Below are 18,445 nucleotides of genomic sequence, written 5' to 3'. Positions count from 1 at the left end.
GGAGTGTTCTTTATGATCAGTGGAGTGCAGTTGCATGCGGAGACAACATGTATTTAATGTTTTTCTTTGGAATGGTTTATTGTTTATGCAAATATATATAATGTTATGTTCTGTGGCAGAAATAATATTCTGTTTTTATGATATTTATAGAAATATATACTAAATGTAAATTCTTTTAACACCAAGGCTGTTATTTGTTGAAAGTTTTGTTCCTGGCTACCAGCAGTCCTATTAGAATTCAATTTTGGGACATTTCCCATTGTCTTCCTCAGGAAGAATTTGAGCTGAAAGTCCACAGATCACACCTAGCTGAGTTAGTGACATGTTCTCTAGTTCTTTGTCAACATACACTAAGTGAATTGTATTCAGAATCAGGATCCCAAGGGAATGAATGTTTTCAATTCATTATTTTTGCATCATTGAGTGGTCTAGAACTGAACTCAGTGGCATAGATCTTAACTTCCTCTTGCACTATCTTAGATTGTATTACAAAACCTGTGTCACAGATGTTCTCATGTCCTCTGTATGAAAGAGACTGTGAGTAAGTCTAACTTTATTTGCTTTTGGAAAACATTCAAGCTATGTCCATTCCTGAATAACTGAAGTGCCTGCCCATTATGAGGTTGAATGTGTCAGTACCTTAATCAAAGTCAAGAATGACAAGTAAATTAGCTTTTCATTTACTTAAATTTTCTTGCCATTGTCATTGTTGTTGCTGCTGTTGTATTTTTGAAGGACTGAAGAAATCCACAATAAACTTCAGTTATGGTAGCTGGTTTCTGGGCCAAGATTTGAACCCTACCCCTACAGAATATGAAGCAGAAGTACTACCCACTTGAATGTAATGTTCTGTTTGTTGTTGTCATTCACTCATTCATGGAGCTGAGCCCTTCTTGAGAAGCCACCCATTGTGCAGCTACTCAAGAACTTCCCAGCATTTTATGGAACACAAACGTTCATTACCGTGTTCACAAAAGCCCTCCACTGTCCCCTCCTGAGCCAGATTGATCTAGTTCATACAATCCTGTCCATTTTCTTTCGCTTAAGTCGTTTATCCAAAGAATCTGTCCAGGTCTGGGACTTCTTGTGATCTTTTGTAACAAGCTTATTTTTTTTTATGGTGAGGAATTGTTAGCCCACGCCCAACCCCCAAGCTCGAGGACCACCCCTTTTTGGCTGTCCACAACTGCTTATTCAGTATATTCGCAGCTACCCTCCATATCTGGAGGCTGTCTCCTCCATCCGCAACCTGTGGATGCGCCATGTTATGGTGACAAGGGACTCACCTAACATGTTGTTATTAGTGTTTGAAAAGTAGGATATGTCATGTGGACCAGGGGTATACATTCTACCTTGTGTGGAAACTAAAAGTACTATGACTATTACTAAGAACTTAAGATCTCACAAGTACTGTTACTGTTACAATTAGTACTGTCATCCTAATACTAATATATATATATATATGTATTTTTTTTTTTTTTCCAGCCTGGCAAAAGGAGTGTTTAAATTTGGTTGCTCTCCAGCAGAGGAAAAACCTTGTTTATGCCCTTCCAACTAGTGGAGGGAAGACATTAGTAGCTGAAATGCTGATACTTAGAGAACTATTTTGTAGCAGAAAGAATGCTATATTTGTAGTACCATATGTAGCCATTGTTCAGGAAAAGGTAACAACAGTGACAACAATGAGGATATACAAGGTGTCCCAGGAGAAAAAGTCAGTATTCTTGGAATTCATAGTATTGGACATCCTAAGCAAAAAAATTGTAGTTTCCAAGATAGAGCTATTTCGTCGCAACAGTACACTGTATATTTTACAGACAAGCAACAAGACATGTCCTCACACAAGTTGCAAAGTGCATTGATGTGGATGGTGGAATTTAAAAAAAAATGTATCATACTAGGTAAACTGTACCAACTTTGTCACTTGAACAATAAATACCGGTATTAGAAACAGTATGTGATATCTGTTTCTTACCAATAATTTTGGAACTGTACAGTGAAATAACTGTATTTTGGAAACTATTCAGAATAAGACAAATGTACACATATGCTTTTTTTCTTAGAATGACCAATATTGTTACTTCCAGGAATAATGTCTTTTCCTCCTGTGATACTCTGTACACCAGTTAAATGGATGTAGTTGAAAGTGGTTGTTATATGAGCTTTACTGATGACAGTTTTATTCTGGTTCACTTTTCCAAAACATAAATTACCAAGAAGTCACCTTAAGTTCAGATTTTACTACATTGTAAATGTCATCATAAAACTTGTTATGTACCACTTAAATAATAATAACAACAACAACAATAATAATAATAATAATAATAATTTACCTCATTTTAATTTTTTTTTTTCAGGCTGAGTTGTAGGAAGTGATGCGTGGTTCATATCTGTGAGACCATAGAAAGATGTTCCATCTGTTGATCCATTCACAATTCCCTCCAGTTGTCTAGCCGTTCTGTTTACACAGACATTAGCGATAACCATGAATTAACTTTCATTAGCAACAAGTGCTTTTGGGTGGTTTTTATAGGCTAAAGGGGGCTGAAGAAGAATGTGGCAGTAGTCAGTATACTGATGACATACCCACAACCCATATGACTTCTCAGAATGTATCAGTATTAGAAAAGAAACAGAGAATACAAAATAGGTCATTGCTAATGTTCCCATACAATATATTGTTCACTTTCTGTTCAGTTCTTATTACTGAATCAGGCCTGACCAGTACAAGTTGTGGGGTGCCCATAATTCAGAAACCAAAAAATGGAACAAATAGCATTCAATTGAACTGCGCACAGTACTCAAAGCAAGTTGTCTAGAAAAGTGGGCATGATATCTATGCAGGCATTTTAAACATATACAAAACCATTTTTGAAAGTTATTTCTTCTATAATCTTCATATTATATTTAAAATTTCTAGTTTTCATGACAGACATTTTCTCTACAGTTAAAACACAATGAAAACAACTACATAACTTCACACGTTAATCAGTAATTTATTTCAGTTACATGTCCCTGACAATAGATGTGAGTATTATAGTGTGTGCTTTGAAGCTCCATTTTAAGAAATACAATAATGCAAGAAGTGAAAAAATGAAACACAAATGCTCTTATTATTGGATGGCAGTTTGCATCGTTTAAATTATATTGCTAACATACATGTTATGACATAATAGCACATTGCAGTAACTAATACACAGAAAATAAGAAATTTAAAGTTTGCTAAATGTGAATGCATTTTAATCCTAGATTTTATGTAAATTAAAAAAAAAGGACATTCTTACATCCCAACAGTATTCATGGGGACACCGGAACATTGGTTGTAAAAACAGGACTTCTGGGCACCCTAGATATGGAGGAAATTTATTATGTGTTTGATAGTTATGCCAATTAGAATATTATCTTGATCTATAGGTTAGATCCCTAGCACCATTTGGATTAGAACTTGACTTCTTTGTAGAAGAATATGCTGCTGGAAAAGGCCAGTATCCTCCTCCGAAACGCCGAAGGAAACAGACAGTATATGTGGCAACAATTGAAAAGGCCCTTGGCCTTACAAACAGTTTAATTGAGGCACAGAGGATGAAAGAAGTGGGCCTTTGTATCGTGGATGAATTGCATCTTGTTGGTGATTCAAATGGGAGGGGGTCCGTTCTGGAAGGGCTTCTCACAAAACTCCTCTATTTACAAGGTAGTCAACAATAGAATGTTATATAAATTTCTCATTATAATGTATTTTGTATTAGATTTCTTATTGTGATGCTTTAAAATCTGGAAAATGTATCCGTATTCTACAGTGTTCCCCTGTGTTACAGATACTCATGTTTCAGAATTTTGTCCTTACAGAAAATATAGAACTTAGCCATAAAATTTATAATATGTGCCATGTAATTGCCTTTATGGAAATTTGGGATAAATACACTTAAAAGCAAAAGCAGAATGTAAAACAAACTGAATTCTAGCTATGTTTTTTTATGTATGATTATTTTTAGCAAATTAGGATCATGTATGTATTCATCAGCCACATAGCAGAGTATGTAGGTGGCCACCGGCCAAGAGCTTGCATCAGTTATGTAGGGTGATGGCCTGTATTATGTTTGCTGTTCTCTTCTTCTTTTAAAGTGATCAGTATGATTACTCTTACTTAAGATGTCTGGAAAGAGGCCATCATGTTGAAGTAGTTCACAGAAAGTGTAAATGCTGTTATTTCTGTTGGGTAAAATGTGAGTTATATTATAACTGTGGACAAATTTTCCATAGGAATTCCTCTGTGGAATTGTCGTCAATACTCCAATGAACAAACCACACGAAACTGTACAATTGTATATATTGAACCCTTTAAAGTCAATATACAGAACACGGAATACACGTATAATGTTCAAGCGTTGGCTGGCCTGTCTAGGCGGTGATGCCGTGCTGAGCGTGCCGGTAGGATCGACTGGCTCGGTCGGTTGCTGCGTAGCGGAAGATGCGTTCGCTGAAGGCTTGCGGCAGCTATGTCAGCTGGTAGCAGAAGTGGAGTTGATGCCTGTAACCGCGTTGCCGTTTCGAGTTGAACTGCTTGCACCTTGGGTTCCCGGTCTTAAATACTACCGGCCGGGAGGCGGAGCTAAAGTTGCAGTCGTCACGGCGCGCATCCATTGGGCCGTGCACGGAAAGGCGGAGTCACGGCGAAGTTTATAAATATATGTAGTTGGTATATAAGTCGCAGTAGTTGGAAATTGTATAAATTCCGTGTCTCTTTGGTCACAGCTGCCAGTTTGGCACTTTCTGAAAGGGGTGACGGTTGTCTGCCAGACGCTGTGGGGATGCTCCCACACCTCACTTACAACATGAGAGTCAGTGGAAAAATAGGGTTTCTGTTACACAATTTTAGGATATGAACACATTTTCATGAACATAAATGTTGTATAGTTTGCATTTTAAGTAATTTTGATGCAGTGGGTAAACCCAATTGACCTGAGTCCTTGAGAAGCTAATATTTGCTCAGCTAGTCAAGAAATTCCCTTCTTATTTAACCCGAAGGGTCATTTTTTGTGTTTACAAGAGCCCATCACTGGACTGTCTCCTGAGCTGTTTCCAATCCATGTCCTCACACAACCTATTTCTGTAATATTCATTTTAATATTCCATCAACATTCATGTCTCTGAAGTGCCCTTTCCCTTTCGGGTTTTCAGACCAACATTTTATATATATTTCTCATCTATCTAATATATGCTACATGTGTTGCCCATGTCATTCTCCTTGATGCAGTACAAGCAGCACCATAATGGATTTTTTATTCTTTCTTTTATTTTGACAGCAAGTATTCAGATTGTTGGGATGAGTGCAACAATTGGCAACTTGCATGAAATTGCAACATTTCTAGATGCAGAAATGTTTACGCAAGATTTCCGTCCAGTAGAGCTGAAGGAATATGTGAAGTGTGAGAATAAGCTGTATGCTGTGAACTTGCGTGCTGCATGTCCAGATGAGTTTCTGATGCTGGAAAGAAAACTCTCATTTTCTGTGAGTTCTGTACTTTATTGAATCTCTTCACAGCTTTTTACCTGATGTTCATTGTTGTGGAATTTTCATTATTGTCACATATGTTGGGCTATGCTACAAGCCCAAAGGTCACGGGTTCAAGTCTCGATGAGGTCATTGGTTTATTTTCAGTTGACCTAATCCTTCTAGCCACACTGTGGCCCTGGGGTCGACTCAGCCTCTTAACAGAAATAGAGTACCAGGAATTAGTTAAATAATTTTCCTGGGGAGTAAAGCACAGCCAGCGCCTAAGGCTGACAATCTTACCGCCATCTTTGAGCCGATTGTCTAGATAATGTGGGACCCTCAACGTCTCACAACCTTATGGGCCTTCACGGCCTGGTACAGGGATAGCTTTACTTTACTTTACTTTACTTTTACTTATGTGGTGGACCACATTCATGTGGGTAGAGGGGCTTGCACTTGCACAGAAAACTGTTTTATGTCTTATCTCTTTCAGATCAAATACTTGGGCACAATAGTAAGAAACAAAAGTTTGGTTCATGTTGAAATTAATGTATCACCATAAACTATGATATTGTGGTGTATATAATTATGTCCAAATGTTTAGAATCTTAAAATTACATTTTGATGGATTTTGTTTTAAATGTTGTATGGTGACATATACACTCACATTTAGTGAGTTCAGGTGCATTTTAGTTCTTCGTTATATGCATCCTATTGTTTATGCGTACTTGAACTGGGGAAACATAAAAGTTCCACATAGTAAGGACACACCATACTGCATAGTAATTTCTCTGAAATGTTAGTATCCATCTACAAAACAAAGCAGTGTTTGAATCCAGGAGCCCACAATATGTTCAGTAATTGTTCTACCATTTCTTTTTCTTCACTACATAACCATTGCACTTGATGTGAATGAAGAAGTGGATGCTAACCCTCATATCTGTTTTTTTATTGTATACAATATATTGCTTAGTTTACATTTGTTTGCAGTATTCTGCAGCTGCTGCTTCCATTGATCCAGATATGATCGGTGGACTGGTAGGGGAAGTGATCCCCAAAAGCTCATGCCTTGTATTTTGCCCCACAAAGAAGAGCTGTGAAAATGTTGCTCAGCTTATCTGCAGTGTTTTACCAAAGTAAGATTTATTGCTTCCCTCACATCTCTCTTAATGAACCAACGTCAGTCATACTACAGGGCATGTCTTTGAAAACAACTCCTAGTTTATGCCCCTCCCCACATAAACTCAGCACTTGTGAGGTACTGATGCCTTCTATGTGTGTAGTGCTAGCAATTTTTGTTTCATAAATTATGGGGGTTTTCCTGATAAAATGGTCCTAAGAGTAAAACTGTGTGCGCATAATTGAATATTATTTTTTTTAAATCATCCTCGTTGCATCTCGCTACGTTTCTCATGAACAGCATATTGGAGAGGAGCTACCTAAATTGACTATATGATGCTTTGTTTTTAAGTTTTGAGATAATGGCACCATATTTAATTGCCATCATTCTCATTGGAGCACAGTTTTAACTAATGAATGTTTACAAAATGTCTGGCAATGTCTGCTACAGTCACAAAGAAATTCTCTATGGTGTAACCGTTCCACTGCTACGCAACTTAATTTAATGTAATCAACTTTATAAATTTGAAAGCTAAATTGTTCAAAATGAAATGCAGTTAACAAGGGTAGTGAGACATAGGTCAATTCTTGTATGTAAGAGTAAGCGTCTTCTCAAGCTTACAACAAGAAACAGGAAGACACCTGTCAAAGGTTTATTAGTGGAAAGCTGCGTTAAAGAATAGGGTAAAGAAATCTTTTGTAAATTCAATACTTGGCAGTTTGTACATGCCATAACTTAAAAAGAGTGAAGTTTTTAGGGCCCAAGTGACGCGTAAGCATTTGTCACTTTCTGACAGAAATACGTTGGAGTCAAAAATCCTTAAACGCTTGTAAGCTTTAAGCGGAGTGGAGGAATATCTAATTAAGATACTCCTATTTTTCAAAATTAGCCAGTCACTAAAATTTAAGGGTGTGACAGGGCAGTAACGCTGGTGAAAGCAGGAATTGAAGGTTTGAGGAAGCGTCATGTTTTAGCGTCATTCGGAAACCGGAGGTTGAAAGAAACAGACGTAAATTCGGAAACCGGGAGTCTTTAGAAAAAGACGTAAATTCGGAAACCGGGAGTCGTTAGAAACAGACGTAAATTCGGAAATCGGGGGTTGAAAGAAACAGACGTAAAGTCGGAAACCAGGAGTTGAAAGAAACAGACGTAAAGTCGGAAACCGGGGGTCGTTAGAAACAGACGTAAAGTCAGAAACCGGAGGTCGTTAGAAACACGTAAATTCAGAAACTGGGAGTCGTTAGGATCAGACATAAAAAGTTACACACCAGGCTCCGAAGCAGTTAGACATAAAGGTTACTGACATTGAAACTGTATCAAAAGTGGTTAAACAAGTGTTCAATATAATTCGTCCAAACTTGAGATGTGCTTGTGATTTGTGTTTAATTTATTCCCTTTCTGAGTTGTGGCCCATTCAAGGCTCTGAGATAAGAGGTACTCAGCTCTACCAAATCAACAAAACCCCCTCCTTTAAAATAACCCTGAGATAAATTTAGCAACAAGAAAGAAGAACCTACTAGAGGCGACCCAGCGTGTGAAGAAGAAGGAGAAGGTTGGAGGTGAAGAGAAAAGGGCGGTAAGAATGGAAACTTGCACAATAAAAAGAAATATCTCTGAAGCCTGCTTATAGGACAACAAAAGAACTTAAACTGCAGTCAAATTGTATTCACATTGTGCAAGAGTTATGCCCTGTAGACTTTGTTGCCTGAATGTGGTTCCTAAATTTCATATAAGACAACCACACAGTTGTAGATAATGTGCTTTATTCAAAGCTTGGCTTCATCATAACAGCTGTGTTAATTCAAAACACAGTAGGGTGTGTGGTATAGAGAACCCCAGTGAATATTATGAAATTTTGCTACATTATCGGAAAATAGACATCTGGTTTGCAATGTCATGCTAAAGAATAGTTGGATCTATATTTTATTTTAAACAACTCTAAACAAGAGAATTTTATTGAGATGCTGTGATGTAGTTTGTTGCCTTACTGAGAAATGATGAAAGGGACTATTGGTTCAAGCAAGGTGGAGCCAGATGTGACCATGGAAATACTGGAAGAGTTCCTTGGTCTCAGAATGATATCCGAAGGACTTTGGCCTCCAGGATTGCCAGATTAGACACCTTTGTATTTTTTCCTGTAGTTTCTTATGTAAAGTTATGTATTTAAAAACAACTCAAGAGCAATTGACCAGCTCAAAAATGAACACTGAAACTGCAAGTGGAGATATCAAAGAAGTTACACTTCAAAAGGTGGTGCAGAATGTGATAGCTTGGGTAGAATGTTGTGCAGAGGAGGCATTGCACCACTTCCAACATTTAATGTAAAAGTTATTTGTATACTGAACTTTTTTCTGGGAATTAACATGTTTTTGTACATTTTTTTACAACTAGTAATGTGTTAATTTTAAAAGACATACGCATTAGAATTTATTTTTATTGCTGTATCCTGTATGTAGTTGGTACAGTATTATAAGGTACATGAACAAAAATCTAAAAATGAGTTGGCAAAAGTGAACTCAAAGATGAAAAAAGTGTTTGATGCCCAAGGCTGATAATAATTTACTTTTTTCTAAAATAAAGCTTGCTGTCAGAAAATTTTAATGATATTAGATCACATAAAATTTAGAAAATTTATTTTGATATACTCGTATGCTGGTTGAGTGTTAATTAAATAGTTCTAATGGAGTTACTTTGAAGATGACTGATCAGTTCATAGCGTATTATTAAAGAATTTGTAATGCCAGTTGCATGAACAGCATTGTTTATACCTTGAGTAAGGAAACAAGATATTCAATTTACATCATGCCATCAAATTTGAACCCTTCAAATAATTAATCTGTTTTTCAACTTTAATCTTAAAGTTAATAAGTTAAGAAACGTTTGTATAATGTAACAATTTTGGCATCCATTCTCTCATTTGTTTAATTATCTCAAAAACTCTAGGACTTACAGAAAAAGTATGTAGAATATAGATTAGGTGTTCCATTTTTCTCTGCAACCCTCTTTTGAAGCCTTTAAATGTGTAGTGAGTTAGGATTAAGATTTTCACACATATGCATATAGATCGTCATGTAAAGTGTCCATTTATTGTCATCATTGTTATTTTTAATTAAAATTTGAGTAAGATATAAAAGTTTGTGATGATGGTGTATCAATGTAATTATTATGTTTCTGGTCTGTAGATAGGGACTAGCCCTATCAGTTGGGTCCAACTGAGTAGTTTCCACCTGAAGACGGAGACAGAATCCAGTCTCCAAAATATTACATGTTTTAAATAAAAACAGGATGATGGATATTGTCCAGAAGTACAGTAATTGTAAGGTTTGAGTGTTCTGACAATCCAATTTCATGAAAATCGCTGTACAGACATGCATACACACTGAAGTTAATAGGCAATTTTTAGCAGCTGTCTGTTTCAGACACACAGAGAATTAGTGGAAACAGTGTTGAAAGAATCTGAAGAAATAAAAATAAACCATGACATCTGAGAGTAATGTACTTAATTTGTTATACATATTTTTCCCATTGAAAACATAACAGAGTTTTAGTTTTAAAAACTTTCATCTTATGTTGATAAATATAATGTCCAACATCACTGTAGGATTCACATTCACAGATTATTTCAAAATAATTTATTTTACTTGCAGGGAAATTTTACAGTATAAAAAGGAAGAGAAGAAAGCGCTGTATCGTGCATTGACGAGTGAAGGGAATGGTTCAGTCTGTCCAGTTTTGAGAAAAATTCTTCCATTTGGAATCGCATACCATCATTCAGGTATATGATGTAGATCAAATGTTAAATGGTTCTATAATTAGAACGATTCTAAATTAAAAGGCTGAACACATTTGTATGTAGATACTATAGGGTTCTGACAATGGTGTATAACACTACTGGGTTTTCGGACTTTGTTCATCGTCTGGATTCTAAATAACTAAGAAAACACCATGTTTCGGAAATTGGATCTGTTTCCGTCCTCAGGTGAGGGTAGACACCTATTCTGTTGGGTCCCTTAGCCTTCATGTTTTGTGACATTGGTTGTCCAGTGATTGAGGCTAGCTCGTTCTAAGTTCTCATGGACTCTGCCTGGTCTCAGGTGTTTATAGCCTTAGTGTTTTGTGACATCAGTTGTCCAGTGATTGAGGCTAGCTCTTTCTAAGGGACCCAACAAAGGTGTCTTCCCACACCTGAGGATGGAAACAGATCCAGTTTCTGAAACGTGTTTTTTCTTAGTTATTTAGAACATTTGTAATGTGGTTTATACTTTTATGATAATGATTTTTAGGCTTCTGTGATTCAATGAAGCATTTGTAAAATGTGATAAAATACTGTGTTGGATTTGACGTTCTCACAGCAGTGGACATGAAGAGTTTTATCTTCTGGGGTATAATGCCATGTAGTAAGTTGTCTTCCACCATCTGTCACTATGACATATCTCAGAAGATGGAACTCTTCCCTATAAAGTAGAGATATATTGTTAGCCACATCAGTTTAAAGCGGCCTCTGTAGTCTATGGGTAACATTCCCACCTCATGACTCAAGGTACAAGGGTTCAAACCTGGCGGAGGTTGTGGAATTTTTAAGGGCGGAAAAAATGGGGGAAAAAGTCCTCCGGGAGGGACTTTAAGCCGTATGTCCTGTGTTGTAGATTTACGGCACGTAAAAGATCCTTGTGTCTCTAGGAGTCCTCTGAGCAAAATTAGGCAAAAGTTTCCCGCCCAAATAGTTTCCAATTCCTCCGGTAGATGGGGAAGTATCGGGGACCACTGCCAGAGAGGGCCGACCTCGCTGGCAGAATGGGGCTGATAGTGAGCACCAGTACTGGAAGGGCATGGCAACAGTAGAAATTAAAGCGGGTTGCACAATAGATCTGAAACGGGTTGCAGTGCGTGGGGAAACCCACCCCCTCCAAAAATAATAATAATAATAATAATAAATAATAATAGCCACATCAGTTTGGTGCAGAAGGATAATGATATTCAGATTATGAGAGGTGAGTTAGTATGAGAATGAAAAGGATTGCATAGTGAGCTTCATGATGTGTACTATTGATCTAGTATTATTAGGATGATTGAATTATAAAACTCGAAATGCCTGAGATATGGAAAACAACAAGAAATGTATGCATTTTGTATTGAAAACCTGGCCGAAAATGAACATGTGGAAAGCTAAATTTGAGAATAACCAACCTACTAACTCTATGTAGTCTAGTCTTTTTTGAGAAGCCACCAGTTGCACGGCTTCTCAAGAATTTCCAAACATTTTATGGAATCCTAGGGTATTGTTACCGTTTTCACAAAACCCCTCCACTGGTCCCTATCCTGAGGCATGTCATCCTAATTCATACCACCCTATCCTATCTCTCAAAAATCCATTTTAATATATATTATCCATTCAGCTACTTCTTGGTCTTCTTAATGGTCTTTTTCCTTCTGGCTTTCACACCAAAATCCTATATACATTATTCTTTTCTCCTGTATGTGCTACATGCCCTACCCATCTCAACCTCATTGTCTTGATCATTCTAATTATATTTGGTGAGATCTGAGATAGAGGATAAAATTAATATGTAACGGTATTTATGAAGATTTATTGAACTGGCTGTGTTTGGGGTCTGATGACAGGCTTTTGCAGTTTCCATAATGGATTATCCTGAATAGCTTAATAATTAGCATCTCCTGGTGAAGATCATAGTCCAAGGTTTGATGTTCTAGATTATTAAATCAGTTTAATTTTTTAGTGTGTTGAATGACTTATAGCAGGAAGAATGAAATGTCTCATGTTTGTATTCCATTGTATACATTCCAAACCTGTGATATTAAAGTGAAATTGAAAATGTGTGTACATGTTCATTTACTCCTGAAAATTAGCAGGAGGATGGAAGTGCTCTTACTGCACTGCCGAAGCTGATTCACTGTATGTTGTCCCTCAGGTTTAACTGCAGATGAGAAGAATTTATTACAAGAAGCATATCAATCTGGCACACTTTGCTGTATTTGCTGCACTTCAACATTGGCTGCAGGGGTGAATCTGCCAGCAAAACGGGTGATTCTGCGCTCACCGTACATAGGACGAGACTTCATTAACTTAAGTCGCTACAAACAAATGATTGGACGAGCAGGACGAGTTGGTTTTGGTGAGATGGGTGAGAGCATTCTTATCTGCAAGACAAATGAAACTCAAAAGGTGAGATATGCGGAATTCCATTGTAATGTAAGTTTAGTTACAAATGCAGGAAGTCCCCTCAATTTTGAATCATACATCAGTATGACCATAACCAGTTTTTAATGTGTGAAAAGATGATACATGTTATGATGCTCAGAAGCAATAAATGCATCAAGCAGTAAATTTCATGGCACTATAGCAGTAAGTAATCAAACTCTGGTCAGCAGGAATACATGTGATTATCACAGTAAACAAGCAATTTCACCATTTCAGTACAATTTACAAACACTTCTGCTAAAACCTCCTCTATGCCCAGAATACGTATGTCAGATGATTTAGGTTAACATCATTTTGTATCATTAGAAATTTACATCCATAATGTAATAGAACATTGCTCAACATATATACAGGGTGTCCCAGGAGGAATGTGCCAAACTTCGGGAGGGTGTTCCTTATGTTAAAGTATGCCGATATAACCCAAAACACCTATGTCCAAAGTTGAACGGTTACGGAGATAATGGCCCAAGAAAAGTGTGGTCTTCTGGCAGGTCCAAGCACTGTACCTCGCTGTACCTCTCAGCTGAGAGCCCTTATCTATGTTTGTCCTTGAGTGCGATGATACTCCCTAGCCGTGCTTATGTAGTTGGCTCATACCAGAACGCGCAGTCAGCACGTTACGTCATCGCTCGCCAGTCATGTGTTATGTATACTGCTTGGAAACCTAAGGACAATTATGACATGGCGAGCGAGTATTTTGTACTTCAATTTTATGGCTTTCCGTCACTCACAAGTTGGTTTGATGTTACGTACATTATTAACATTACAGAATCCACATATTCCTGCCAGTTTTAATATGTATTTTGTAATCAACAAGTGTGTAACCCCGGTCAAAGTTTGACACTTCTCGGGCCATTATCTCCGTAACCGTTCAACTTTGGACATAGGTGTTTTGGGTTATATCGGCATACTTTAACATAAGGAACACCCTCCCGAAGTTTGGCACATTCCTCCTGGGACACCCTGTATATATATATATATATGCATATTACAGGAGGCGCTTATGGGACCTGGGATAGCTCAGTAAAGTGACCTTGCTATGGGCTGGATGACCAAGGAACTGGGGTTTGATTCTTGGTAGAGGCTAGAGATTTTTCTCTTCAGGGTATCTAGACTAGCTCTGGGGCCTGAACAGGCTCCTGTATAGTGGGTAGCAGGGACTGTGCCCTTGGGGGTTACAGTGGCCAGGGTATGAAGCTGACCACTCACCTCTATCTAGTGCCAAGGTTCAGAATGCAAGGAGTTGTTCCTCCACTCCTTCATATAGCTTATTGCTTAGTTAAATACAGGGGAACTTGAGAACTGTTTGTTATTTGCCTATGTTTTCCATACAGTAAACTTCTGAAAGATAAAGTTAAATTTACTGAAATGATGAAGTTGCTTATTTATTACTATAATCTTGTGAAAATACATAGCATGTGGGGGTTTTTATGGTAATGAAGATTCATGTTGTGGTCTTCTGGGTTATGACATCTACCACACTATATGGTGTCATGACACAGAAGACAACAGTATGAATTATCCTCCTTGATTTTATTAGCTAATAATTTTGGTGAAGGGTATAATCTCTGAAGCTTTTCTTACAGTTTCTCTGCCCTCCTGTTTAGGACGAATGTGATCAAAATAATAAATCATGTATTCTGGTGTTCTTGTCATGGAGTGCACTGGCCTTCTGACTGTTTACATTTGTTTCATGTTAGTGTCAGAGAAAGTATGACTTCTTACTTCCATGCTCCATATATGATTTGATTGTGTGTTGCTTAGGCATGGAGCTGACTTTGCTTTTCTTATGTGTTATGTGCCTGACTCTGTTTAATTTTCTTTAGTCATTTTTTTTTCAGGTAAAAGAATTACTCAGCTCACCAATGGATGAGGTAACAAGTAGTCTACATTTGAATGATGGCCTTGGGATACAAAACTTGGTTCTCAGTGCTGTTGGCTTAGGTAAGTATGTACTGTTTCTCTGAGGAAGGAAGTTTTAGGACAGGAGTGGTGCCCTGAATCCAGTTACATCGATCTGTCACAAGTGGTGTATGGTGTAAAATTCTTTGTTGGATATGCAGTTATAATAATTGTGGGCATGTTATCCCACCACACATTGCTTTATTATAATCTGCATGTATACTCAACATGAGTTTCAGTTGGAAACAATTATGATGAAAGTTAAATGGTACATAGGAGTTGTTAAACATCAACTGACATGAAGTTTTATATGGTGACATGTTACAAACATACGAATATTTACAAGTGCTACATCTTTTCGAGCCCTAAAACCTACCACAATACCTGGAAATGCTTTTAATCCATATATAATTCAGTGTTATGTTACCTTGTCAGGCTATTTTGTGTTGACTAGCATTCTATTTACTTTTATGTGTATAGATATCATCTATTCATTTCAGGTATTGCAACCACAAGAGCGACACTGCAAAAAATGATGGAGTTCTCTTTGTTATCTGTACAAGCTTCAAAACTGAATGTGAATTTACATCTTGAGATTGATAAGATATTAGCCAAATTGATAAAGCTACAAGCCTTGACTACAGTGGATCTGGAACGATCAAGGTGAAACATGTATAAACATCAGTCAACTTTTCGAGGAGTTTCCACGTGCCATTACATGTTAATTAAATGGAATCAGTTACTGAATTCTTGTTCATGTATAGTATGGCCCAGTACAAAATAGCCCAAAATGTAAAGCACCCCTAAGTCCTTTGTTAAGGAGCCGGGATAGCTGAATCAGTGAAATGCCTAGTCTGTGGGCTTCAATTTCCAGCATGGTTAGAGATTTTTCTATTTCTCACCCTCTCCACACTGGCTCTGAGGTCTTTGGTGGGTACTGGGGACTATTTCCCCTGGGATGATGCACTCATCATATTTGAATGTGTACAAGTTTATGACCTCTTTCTAGATTCTGTGGGGATAAAGTTGGATAGTTTGAGATTTTGCTGAAAACTATTCCCATTGATGTTGTGATGAATTGAATGTTACTTTTTTCCATAATGGCCTGTTCGCTTTCATAACACTGTATACTTCATCAGTTTCTTGGAAATTTCATGCACGTCTGTATTGGACACTTGGCGATAGTGGTTTTCTGAACTCAGGCTGATACGTTACTCTAACAGTTGTGATGAAATAGTGAATGTAATGAATGAACTGATGTGCTGAGGACAGAATTAATGTTCAGTGAAGCTGTTAAAATGTGAAAAACCTAATTACATGTGATGCTGAAAATTTCAAGAAAACTTGCATATTAATAGGTTAGAGTTGTACATATGTTTAACTAATTAAGCACTGCCATAAAGCTGTATGGGGTCGCTGTACCAACTGACTATCCTGGCTCACATTAATAGGTAAAAGATTAAATTTAATTATAGATACTGTTGCAAGAATAAACGCACCAAGCTTCTTGTTACAAATCATTTGTTTTGTTGTTTTATTGAAAATGTTATAAAAGAATCTTATTTGAAGGTGAACTTTTTAAGTTATAAATAAAAACAGTTTTATTGAGGTTTTCTAGAAAATGGACACACAATATAGTAAAATCCTAGTGCACCAAATTCCACAATAAATTGAAAATTTGTTGATTGAAGCAAAAATTATTAGAATAAATACTTAGGAAGATGTGTAAAAAAAAATAAAGCTATCCCTGTAAGAGGCTGTGAAGGCCCATAGGGTTGTGAGACGTTGAGGGTCCCACATTATCTAGACAGTCGGCTCAAAGATGGCGGTAAGGTTCTCAGCCTTACGCGCCGGCTGCGCTTTACTCCCCAGAAAAATTATTTAATTAATTCCTGCTACTCATTTCTGTTAGAGGCTGAATCAACCCCAGGGCCATAGTGCGGCTGGAAGGATTAGGTCAATTGAAAAAAAATCCAATGACCTCATTGGGACTTGAACCCACGACCTTCTGGCTTGTAGCATAGCCCCTTCACCAACTATGCTACCATGTACCCCCAGGAAGATGTGTAACTTGTAAATTATATTGTCATGCGTAAATAGTATTTCATTTTAAAATGAGACATTATTTGTTACTGGTGTCTAGCTGAAACTGAGGTTCAAGTATTTTCCTCAGTACTTCGTTTTCATGAAGTTTTAGTTTATGTTGTTTCACAGACATGTAAAACAGTAGGACAATTGAGAATTGCTTTTGACTAATTAATTTCATGGAGCTGAGCCCTTCTTGAGAAGCTGGCCAGTTGTTCAGCTGTTCAAGAACTTTCCAGGTCCCTGTCCTGAGCCAGATTGATCCAGTCCATACCACTCCATACTATCTCTCGAAGATCCATTTTAATATTATCCACTCACCTACATCTTGGTCTTCCTAGTGGTCTCTTTCCTTCTGGCTTTCCCATCAATATCCTATATGCATTTCTCCACCCCCATTCTTGCTGCATACCGTGCCTATCTCATCCTCCTTGACTTGATCATTCTAATTATACTTGGCCAAAGATGCAAGTTATGAAGCTCCTCATTGTGCACTTTTCTCCAACCTCTTGCCAATTCATCTCTCTTTGGTCCAAATATTTTCTTCAGCATCCTGCTCTCAAACACCCTCAGTCTATGTTCCTCCCATATTGTCAGAGACCAAGTTTCACACCCATATAGAACTACAGGAAGAATTATAGTTTTGTATATTCTGATTTTTATGTTTTTATAGAAGAGACAAGAAGACAAAAGGTTCTGGACTGAATGGTAGCAAGCATTACCTGAATTCACTCTCCTCTTAATTTCCTTGTGAATCCAATTTTGATTTGTTACTATTGTTCCCAAATATTTGAACTGTGCCATGTTTTCAAAGCATCTGTTAGCTATCTTTATGTCATGATTTTGCCCTGCATTCTGGTAATGAGATCCATTAGAAACTGTTTGAAAAGTAGGATGTGCAAGGTATAATTCAGCTTTTCACACAGATAACTTTCGGCCTTGACAGGACATTATGTGTCACCAGCTTTGAATGATACATATATATATATATATAATAATAATTTGTCATTCATTCTCCTTGGCAGCCCAAATTCAAGTATCATGCTTGACAATCAGAGTAACATAACAGTGCATATACTTGACACATCAGAATCCGATATGAAGCAAAACAAGTCTGTGACACCAACCTGCGGTAAGAAAGAAATATGTAACAGGATAGTATATCTGAAGAGTGAGACGCTACTCACGGTTAGCAGGCTCGGGAAAGCTGCCATAAAAGGTATGTATGTAAAGGCATTACTCATCCAAAATCCTCTTTGGTTCTCTGTAATACTATGCACATGAAAGTGAAGGAAAGGGATTACAAAAATATACTATAAGATTATTTTTAGTTTGTCTACTATCTGAAGATATTTTCATTCTAGTCATATTTTGAAGAAAGAGACCATTGGGAAGACCAAGCCATAAGTGGGTTAACAATATTAAAATGGATCTTAGAGAGATAGCATGGGATGTTATTGATTGGATTGATCTGGCTCAGGATAGGGACCAGTGGAGGGCTCTTGTGAACACGGTAATGAACCTTTGGGTTCCATAAAATGCTGGGAAATTCTTGAGTAGCTGCAGAATTGGCAGCTCCTCCAGTAGGGCTCAGCTCCATGTGTAAGTAAGTTAATATATTTTG

General features: G+C 37.3%; 1 protein-coding gene across 8 annotated transcripts in view; it reads left to right on the top strand.

Moving 5' to 3' along the window:
- The window catches only part of LOC111863664 (helicase POLQ-like), a 32,012-nt gene that overhangs the window by 3,119 nt on the left and 10,448 nt on the right, over positions 1 to 18,445 (top strand). For 6 of the 8 annotated variants that reach the window (XM_023850169.2, XM_023850170.2, XM_033751149.1 and 3 more), the window contains 9 exons: positions 1,486 to 1,664; positions 3,415 to 3,691; positions 5,304 to 5,509; positions 6,485 to 6,630; positions 10,262 to 10,389; positions 12,545 to 12,798; positions 14,676 to 14,778; positions 15,237 to 15,399; positions 17,847 to 18,040. In XM_023850169.2, coding sequence (XP_023705937.1) covers positions 1,486 to 1,664; positions 3,415 to 3,691; positions 5,304 to 5,509; positions 6,485 to 6,630; positions 10,262 to 10,389; positions 12,545 to 12,798; positions 14,676 to 14,778; positions 15,237 to 15,399; positions 17,847 to 18,040 — 1,650 coding nt within the window. Of the gene's footprint in view, positions 1 to 1,485; positions 1,665 to 3,414; positions 3,692 to 5,303; positions 5,510 to 6,484; positions 6,631 to 10,261; positions 10,390 to 12,544; positions 12,799 to 14,675; positions 14,779 to 15,236; positions 15,400 to 17,846; positions 18,041 to 18,445 lie in introns of those variants that run through there. The other 2 variants (XM_023850172.2, XM_033751150.1) reach the window with 2 other exon arrangements.

Source organism: Cryptotermes secundus, unplaced genomic scaffold (assembly GCF_002891405.2).
Source record: "Cryptotermes secundus unplaced genomic scaffold, Csec_1.0 scaffold234, whole genome shotgun sequence".
Lineage (NCBI taxonomy): Eukaryota > Metazoa > Arthropoda > Insecta > Blattodea > Kalotermitidae > Cryptotermes > Cryptotermes secundus.
The sequence above is the reverse complement of the archived record's forward strand: the minus strand, read 5'-3'. Positions and strand labels throughout refer to the sequence as shown.